Source organism: Convolutriloba macropyga, chromosome 6 (assembly GCF_964194025.1).
Source record: "Convolutriloba macropyga chromosome 6, txConMacr16.3, whole genome shotgun sequence".
NCBI lineage: Eukaryota > Metazoa > Xenacoelomorpha > Acoela > Convolutidae > Convolutriloba > Convolutriloba macropyga.
In genome coordinates this window covers 53,456,777-53,466,524 of record NC_134473.1, presented here as the reverse complement: position 1 = coordinate 53,466,524, position 9,748 = coordinate 53,456,777, and the positions used below count along the sequence as shown (strand labels likewise).

The 9,748-nt window shown below is 34.3% G+C and overlaps 1 protein-coding gene across 9 annotated transcripts in view; it reads left to right on the top strand.

The window, feature by feature from the left end:
* The first annotated feature begins 925 nt into the window (after positions 1–925).
* The window catches only part of LOC142341759 (uncharacterized), a 114,098-nt gene continuing 105,275 nt past the window's right edge, over positions 926–9,748 (top strand). Inside the window, exons 1-2 of one of the 9 annotated variants that reach the window (XM_075392956.1) lie at positions 926–2,058; positions 6,965–7,778. In XM_075392956.1, the coding sequence (XP_075249071.1) occupies positions 7,220–7,778 (559 nt within the window). In that variant the 5' untranslated portion in view covers positions 926–2,058; positions 6,965–7,219. Of the gene's footprint in view, positions 2,368–6,224; positions 6,444–6,919; positions 7,779–9,748 lie in introns of those variants that run through there. The other 8 variants (XM_075392954.1, XM_075392960.1, XM_075392959.1 and 5 more) reach the window with 8 other exon arrangements.

The window sequence follows — 9,748 nt, the reverse complement described above, 5'->3', positions numbered from 1 at the left end:
GATCCTTCTTGAGATAAAACTGCTTTCGATCTGTTTTTCGATCATATTCGGATTGTGACCTAATCAAGCCAAAATATGTAAAAACAAGATTAACCAAAAAGTAATAACTTATATTAAATTCAAATTTACGAAAAAATATCACCTCTTTTGCTTTTGAATGACGTGTAGATACATTTTGGGACGTTTTTAATAGCCTACATGAACGATAAAACTGCTCTGTTTGAAATATGCAGCAACCGACTGTATTTATGTTCAGCAACGCTTTCAAAATTATGCGGATGCTTTTTTCAAAAAAGATGCATTTAAAACATCAAAGCAGTTGAATTCTGCAACAATTCGGCTAAAAAGTGAAAGTAAAAATAGTTTGGTTATTCATTTTTATTAATGGAAATAGCAGCTTACTTACAGAGCGCGGAAGCTCTTTTCCATGTACAGTTATTATACTGCCTCTGATCTCCGCGAGGGATAAGGAAAACTTATTTTATCTCAATCAGCACACTTTACCAATTAGCCGAAACATGAATGTAACATCACTGCATTTAAAAAGTGTGACCAGTCTTTCGTTTAGATCAATCCATCAACCAGCGTTTGAGTGAGGGCATCTACTAATAAATAAATATAATCCGACAACCAACCCTCTCGTCCCCCCCCCCCCCCCACCACCACCACCACCACCACCACCACCACCACCACCAAAAAAGAGCACATGAATTATATTGAAGTTTCAATAATTTATTTTTGCTCGTATTTTGCAAAAACGTGCGTGGTTATGTTGTTTCGGCCAGGCTAACATGTTCTGCTAAAAGAGCGACAGTTGAGCCGATTAGCGGCCGGCATTTTTATTTCCCAATTGCGATTGGTCAGCAACAGAAACCCTGCATTCCCTCTCTGGGCTATTTCTTATTCCTGCGATCGCGGGCACACGTGGTATGTGTATAAGTATACCTAATACACACAGGCATATGCGCATTATAAAGACATACCCACATTTATTCAATTCATACACCAACGACACTAGTATTGAAGTCTGCGCAGTGTGTGTTATTGTTATTACTTACCTTCTATAAATTTAAGACTGCTTTAAGGAAATGTTTTTGTACTAAAATTTCATACGCGGCCATTAAATTTTCATGTTTGATATTTCCTTACACACTTATTATTACCACAACTCAACTCTCCCTTAATCCACAGTTTTGTTTACAATGCCATGGCCGGTAAACAAGATATCAACTCGCTTTCATTTTCAGCCTAAAATTTTTGAGACTATTTTATTTTGAGCAATTTTACTTCAATTTCATCCCGATATACACCCGATATTCAAAAATTGCTTACGCAAATTTCATCCACAATTTTGAACTGATTAGCAAAATCTCCAAGTTAATTTCAACGAATTTACGCTTACGTCATGTGATATATTTTCTCATTTGGTTTTGATCAGGTTTTGATCACAAAGCTCGCTGGTTTTCTGTCATTGAAATAATTTTTTTCAAGCACAGTGGTTTATTTCAAAGAGCTTATTCATACTCTTTTGATTATGTAAACAATATCGGCCTGTATTTTAACAAAACGTCAATTGCGGACAAAAAGAATTGCTTAGGCGAATCTTCGCTGCACTTTTTTCCCGTTTTATATGCACAGTAAATTAACTATTTATGATGAGGAGCATATATAAGCTTCAATAACGGCATGGCTAGCGTCCTTTTCCCTAAAATTTCCTTGCCAATATATCTGGCTCAAAATGACATTTTTCTTTGTTCATTATTCTGACCAAATCCATTTGGTATACTTTTTCCCCTTCTTATAACAATTTCTCCCAATATTTTAACATACAGAATCTTATGTTGCAAAGACAGTTTCGTAATAACTCTTCGTGTGAGCTGCAGAACAAACCATGTGGTGGTTAAATAATAATTTATGTTGTTTATTTTCTGCTGTACCTTTTTATTGAATTTGTTGTTACGTACTTAAACCAATTTCGAATTTAATTTTTATATATGCATTCTTGGTTATAACAAAAACAGCAAACCTCATCAAACTTTCATTAACAAAGCTCTCAAGGTTTCCTACTGCACTGGTGACATTTTTAAAAATATTCTGTGAACACAGGTTTGTATTTCGAATCGTTTCATTTATAATTCAGCGAAGACTGTAAAATATATTAGTTTATCATCAAATATTTCCATTTTTTAAATGCCGATAGTGCAAGTTTTGAGTGAATTACAAGATGACTAACTTGAATCCATAGCTTTACCCGGCAAGTTCGGTTCCTTGTTAAATTGTTCCCGAACGAAGTTTAAAGCCATTTTGTATAGTCGTGTGGGTCTTCCTTTTACTTGTGCAAATTTATCGACCAATTTAACTTTTCAAGTGACTTCCTTGCTTTTGATTTTTGCGCAATGTAAATTTCTCTTTCATTAACAATTTTAGTCTGTTGAACGCAATTGGCGGCAGTTTACATACCAAACCACAAGTGAAAGGTGCACCAATTTTTTTCACGTTAAGTAATAACTGTTATAGTTAACTATAACTGCCCTCTATAAGCTCTAATATCATCAAGAGAAGCCACTTGTGATGTTATTGCTGAACCTCTCGTGCAGGCAACAATCTACCATCAAGGCTAAAGCAGGCTACAAGACTATCAAGCATCAAGCTTCCATTGGAGAGTAATTCATTTGGCATTAATCTAATTTTGAAAGATACCAACAAATTTGCCGGAACACTGTGAATGATTCTGAAAGTGAACTATCCATTTTTTGTTGTCAATGAAAAATGTAAACCTGAACAGTTCAAGTTTTTTTCGATCATTGCTTTCAATCAAAACCTCCAAAACAACTGAGGTGCAACATTACCGAAACCCTTATAGGTTTCTAAAATTATTGAACTCATTTAGAATGAGGTCCTCGCTCCACTTCGTTTGTTGGCCTTTGAAACTACTGAAACCACATTGAGTCCACAAGCGCCGAAAGTACTTAATAATACTCCAAAGTTTTTTGGAGCCATTGTTTTGTGACAGTCTTCGACTATACACTCTAGTAAGGAAGTTGTGATCATGAGACGATGCTTGAAATGAAAGCTCAAAATGAGAGAGCGCAGTAAGCCTCTCGCAGTGCGGACCAGTTGGCTCAGTGGAGAGCACATGATTGCAAGCAATTAAGAGATTGTAGGAGCACAATCCACATAGGCCCAAACTTTACACTCACTATAATGATGACGAAATAAAATCAACATGGCGAGCAAAAAGTTGCTCTAGCTAAGGCTGACGGTTATCTAAGATTTAATTTTCAATTTGCCTAAGGCAACGTTTTTAGCAAGCTAGGCCAAAATTTGATAAATGAAAACGTTATTCTGTTTTTTAGTTCTTCGCTGCCCATTTTACTCAAGTCTTAGATTTGTGTGGGTTTAAAAAAAACAACATGAAAAGCTTAAGAAAATTTTTGTTTTTTGATTAGTTGAATCATAATGATTTAACCTAAAAGTGTTGTGCTCTATGCAGCTCAAGTGGCACTTCGTTTTTACATAATTGTTAAACATAACCATTCTTGCTTTAAAAGCTTATTGAATCAAATTTGTCCCTTAAATTTCAATTTCTCTGAATCTTAACGACGCTGATCACAGACTGTTTGATGTTTTCATGTGTTTGGACCTTAAAATCTTTCCTTTCACTGCCTACAAACTTGTTTTTTTTTTTATTTTTGGATTAACCAATCCTGAACTTCATCAAATTGGTGACGCAGGAAAACTTTTTTCTCTTAGTGATGCTAACTGTTTCGACAATTCCTGCTCTGTTTCAATGAAAACCAACAATCTACATTTTGATTTGTGATGTTGTTGCGTTGTCAATGTCTTCTTGGAATTTCTTTTAGTTTTTTAGCGTGGACTGAAAATCTTTGACCATATTACTTTTTTTGAAAAAAATGATTACAAGTGTGAGATGAGATTTTTTAAGATTAGATAACCTCCTATTATATAAGTATTTAATTTTGTGTGATTTTTTTTAAAATTTTACTGTTGTTGGAGATGTAGCTACATTGTGACGGTTTGTTGTCCAGTGTCAGCGTTATGCAAAAAAATGTGACATTAATGAGTTTTTATGTTAGAAACTATTTAAAAAAACTGATATTGATAAATTTTGTTATCAATTTCCTTTCTGGAAGCGTCGTGGAAAGAGTAAAATAACATCAAGGGATGATACTGGTGAGTTTTTTAATTGTTTAAATCAAACCATTTTAAAAGTTTCTCTATCGTGAGGATTACTACATATTTGTATTACATTTCACTAACCAAATTAGTTTACGCTTTCAGTGGATTTCGAAAACTTCAATTTTAGCCGAGAATACTGTGCAAGTACGGTTATAGACTATGAAATAATTGTTCGACTAGTTAATTTTAAATAGAATTGAGGGGATGTGACCCGTGGTTTGGTAGGTCTCTAGATTAAAAATGATTTTATTTGCTCGTATTAATTTTTGCTCAAATCGTTTAGAAAAAATCAATGAAACAAGCGTAGAGAGATGTTTAATGGCAAATTGGCTGTGCATTTTTTGTTTGGCCAGAACTTGAAACGCTCTTTTACTAACTTATTTGAAACAGTTTTTGTCCTCCGTGCTTAGTGATGTTTTTCGCAGCAGTGGTTGTTCATTTGCTATTTGACTGGAGTTTTCCTTTTTGAAAATTGGTAGAAAGTTCGTTTGTTTAGATTTAAATTCAAGCTGTCGACTTGAAGTGTAGTTTTATTTGCTTTCATGTTGACTTTCACTTTGACTGATATTTAGTTACTAGATTTTTATTTGTTTGACTGCGCATATGTAAAAAGACTGGCACCACAAATTTTGATGTCATGCTGATTGGAAAAATTGAATTTAACTTTGTGGAAGTACGCTGTTTATATCTTTAAAAAACGTTGTGAGTTTTTGTAATTGTTAATTTTAATAGTAGAATTGAAGAGAAAGCTCTAATCTATATTATTGCAGTTAGCCAAGAAAAAAACTTATTGAAAGCCAACTTAATAATAGCCAAAAATTGGAATTCAGTCGTGTAATTTATCCTCTAAAAATATCGAACGGATGCTGGTTATCTATCTATTACACCTCTTAAATTCCCTTTCAGCATAATGACTCATCTATGCGTAATAAAATAAGTTGCCCGTATTATTAACCCCTTATTCCCTAAGCTCTCGTTTCCCTTCGAATGTTAACTTTGCTTCTGGAAGTAACCGAGAGTTCAATCTCGAAAGATGTTGCTTAAGCACAAAAAATTGAAAATTTTGAAAAGTTTACTTAGATAATCAAAATCTATGGCGGTTTATATTTCGACTGATTTTTTGCATTCGCTTAGCATAATTATCTTCAGACTTTTATTTCCGTTCTTTTACTTTTTAGTCGCTTTTGAGGCGCCAATTTTTACCAGATGATATGCTTCTCTTGTAAACTAACCCCCCCACCCACCTTCCCATCCCGGCGGAGCAAATCGAGTATACATCTCTCAAGCACATGCGTTTAAACTTTCTCCACTTTTTGCTACACAATATTGGATTAAGGAACTTATTCTTACGCACTTTTGCGTTAGCTGGCATGCAAGTCAATTTTTGGAAATTATTTAATTATGACTAAGGGGCGGCATCTTAACCGATGTCGCATCGAGCCAGTTCAAATACAATGGAATATTCTCAGCAAGTGATGAAAAAGCTACTTGTTGAGTAAAATGAATTCAATTGTAGTCAGCGTGCAAATATTACAAAGGCAAATTTTTCAAACATTAAAATTTTGCGACAATCTTTTTTCCAGCTTATTTTTTTTCCAGCTAAATAAAAGTTTGCTGTGCATATATTTTTGATGGTGCTTGTTTCAGTTGTTTTAATTTTAATTTTTATCAAAATTTTAATTTGATAAGGAAAATTAATTCGGTTTTATTGTTCTTTATCAATATAAACGATCCAATCTCTTTAAGCTTTATGAAAAAATCGATTTGTTTTTAAATCAAGCTAAATCTCACTTAAAAAGTGTGTAACATAATAACTTTGGTTCGATGTTTCATATCATACACAATTTAAAAAAGTAAACCCCCCCCCCCCCAAATTTCTCAAAAAATAAAAAGTGAAATCAACGCGGAAAAATTAAATTAAAATTCGAAATTCGATAAAAAAGACAGCTAAATACAAAACTCGCAACTATATACATGGTTTCAAGATTTGGAACAGTGCACTATTTTTAAGAGGCTCGGCTCAAAAGTTGATAAAATTTTATTGTCGGCTACTTGAATGGTCTGCTTAAAAGTTAAGATCAAATCTAGAACAAAAGTTGCACTGCGATGTTAGACCAGCTAAGACCAAAGCAGGCCTTTTCAAAGCCAGAAGAACAATGGCGACTTTTATATTTCTACCCTCTTTTTTCTCCTGTACAAGAGAGAAGGCTTAGCTTACCCCCTATCCCCCACTTTCTATCCGGGTTAAAAACTAAAGATAGTCCAATGTTTTTCTCCACTTCGGAGGCACGCATATATAGTTTTACACATACACGCGCTCCTATTTTTTTTATCTTAAGGCTATTTTGCTCTTAAATTTGGCCCCTAGCGGGTATTACTTTTTAAATACATGGTCAGACACAAGTCGTATAACTTTCAGCTTAACTTTGAAAGGTAACATTATCGTACAATTTTTTACTTTAAAAAAAGTTGCGGCTTTTTTATAGCTATCCCGCGTACATTACCTAGCTATAGAAACTTAAATGTCGAAATACTGTTCTCAGGTTAAAATTTAACCTTTAGACAGTCAAGTTCTATAATTGTTATTAAGTTCACTTTCTGTACCGAGTGTAATATTGACTTTTTGTCGATATTTGAAACCCTTTTTAAGTCTGGGTTTCAAAAGATTTGTTCACGCACGCAGTCCTTGATCATAGATATGATTAAAAATTTTGCCCAGGTACGGTGAAGTAGGAAATGAATATAATTAGTTTTGTAATAACAGGCGCTTACTATACCCCTTCAATCAGAAATTTTACTCTCTCGATTTTAATCCGCAATTTCTGGTCCGCGTGCCCCCATTTCGAAGGCTTACTTGAAAAGTTATAACGTTTGCTTTACCTCTTATTAAGGTTTATTATGGCTTCAACTTTGTTATAATATTGGTTACAGTTAACTAGGGTTACTGAGATTATCATTGGGCTGTGCTTAGTTGACGTTATACTGTTTATTACCAGTAATAACTAGGTAATAACGAGTTATGTCTTCATGTTCAAATTCAAACACAAATGACGATTCCGGAGTTGGCGCTTCACTGGAAAACGAAAGTCTGGAAAGTTTGAAAACCGGTGGAACTGCCACATCGTCAGCGTCATCCGTGTCCGGTGGATCAAACGTCCCCGCAGCACCCGAGTTTCCGCCTCCGCCACCCCAACTTCTTACTGACGACTCAACTTCTCAAGACCAACACTCAACTATTAGTTATATCAACCCCAATTACCAGTTTATAACTCCTAACCAGCTCCAGCAAGGTGTCCCTGCCATGGAACCTAATCAAAGCTCCAAAAATTCTCAACAGGGAAGTGGGTCGTCGAAGCCGAGACGGAAATTACCTGAAATTCCGCCCCGTCAGGTCTCTTTGCCCCAAAATAGCATGGTTGTTACAAGTTTGACCTCCGATGATCTCAGTAGTCTTCAACAGCAACAGGTCCACGGAGCTTCATCAGGAGAGGAAGAAGAATTGGAGGACAAATTTGAGATATTTTCCCGGTTTTTGCAATCCCAGCAGCAGAATTCAGGCTATTCCAACACTTCGACAGGTAAAATTGTTTAGAAATTGTGAATTGCAAATAATTCATAAAACAAAAGCCAAGCTTTCAGCTGTAAGCGAAACTGCGATTCATTTTTCTTATTTAATTGATATTTAAAAAAAGATGAATGGAATTCAAGAAACTTTGGATTTTTTCAAATTACTGTTTTAGCATTATTACGGGTCAAATAGTACATTTTGTAACTTAGAGGCTTTGTAGGGCCTTTAGTGGACAACAGCGGCAAGGTTTTTAATTTAATTCAGTGCTCTTCAACGTTAAAAATCGAATATATTAACCTTAGGCAACAGTGAGTGACGGAGAAGGCACGTTAACTTGCGCAAACCATAATCATTATCCACAATTTTGAGATTTTAATGATTATCAAAATATTCAGTTAGCCTACAAGGTTATTTTTTGAATCTATTTAGCAATTAATTGAGGCGTAGTTCAAAGACTTGTTCTTGTGAGTTGTGATACGGGTTGTTTTAGAACTGCTATTGAGTCTCTCAATCCACAGTACGTTTTGCTATTGACTTTTTCGCAATTACACGCCAATAAGGTTTTCTTGCATTCCAGTCTAGTTGATACTTCGTTAGCTTCAGAAGAAATTATAAGCTGTATTTAACCGTTGACATCAATGTAATGTAACCCGAATATTTTGGACAAAGTGACTATCAGCATGGAGAAGAGCTACAAACTCGTGCCACTGGTGTCTACGCTCGCTCAAAAACAGTTACCACGGAGAAATGTGACGCATGTTTTAATTTATTGAAGAAAATCTGAACAGGCTCAAAAACAGGCACCATAGAGAAATGTGACGCATGTTTTAATTTTTTGAAGAAAATCTGAACAGGCTCAAAAACAGGCACCCTAGAGAAATGTGACGCATGTTTTAAATTTTGACGAAAATCTGAACAGGCTCAAAAACAGGCACCATAGAGAAATGTGACGATTGTTTTAAATTTTTTGCAGAAAATCTGGACAGGCTCAAAAACAGGCACCATAGAGAAATGTGACGCATGTTTTAAATTTTTGACGAAAATCTGAACAGGCTCAAAAACAGGCACCATAGAGAAATGTGACGATTGTTTTAAATTTTTTGCAGAAAATCTGGACAGGCTCAAAAACAGGCACCATAGAGAAATGTGACGCATGTTTTAAATTTTTGACAAAAATTTGCTTACAACTGTAATCTGCACACTGACATTTTCCAATATTTTTGCTCGATAAAACTGTACTGTATTTTTTATTATGTCAGAAAGGCCTATTTTAGACATTGAGACTAGTTTAGATTTGATTAGATTAGTTCAATTTGATTAGTGTTCATATTTTTGATGTTCAACAGTTTTTCATATCCTATTGTTGTCTATCTTTATTACGCCAAATGTTTAGCGCCAAATGTGCCTTGAATATTCATCAAATGTCCCTCAAATTTATTTTTAATTTGACTTTAGACCATTTTTGTTCCAAATTTTCAGCCTAACCCCCTAAAATTTTTTAGCTCAAGTCTTTTTTATTGGCCTTTTTAAGGGGCTAACTTTTAAGTTAACGAAATTAAGGTTTCGAAGCCCTATCAGGATTTCAAAAATTCATTTATTTGCGTTAATTCTGTCGCTGAATATGGAGTTTCTAGTTTTCGAGACAAAAAGGCTTGAATATATATATATATATATATATATATATATATATATATATATATATATGTATATATATATATAATATATATATATATATATATATATATATATATATATTTATATATATATAAACAGGAAACAATCACAAAATATAACAACTTCGGCAAAGAGGATTTTTTTAAGGTCTATTATTGAGTCAATATAAAGGAACATTTTTTATAAATTGCTCATTTTTCTACAAACAATAAAGAGTGACAATGAGAGTGACACAGCAGAGCCGGCTGACGACCTCTGCGATCCATTCGCCCCGACAATAATGTCAAGGAATTCAGAAAAAAATGT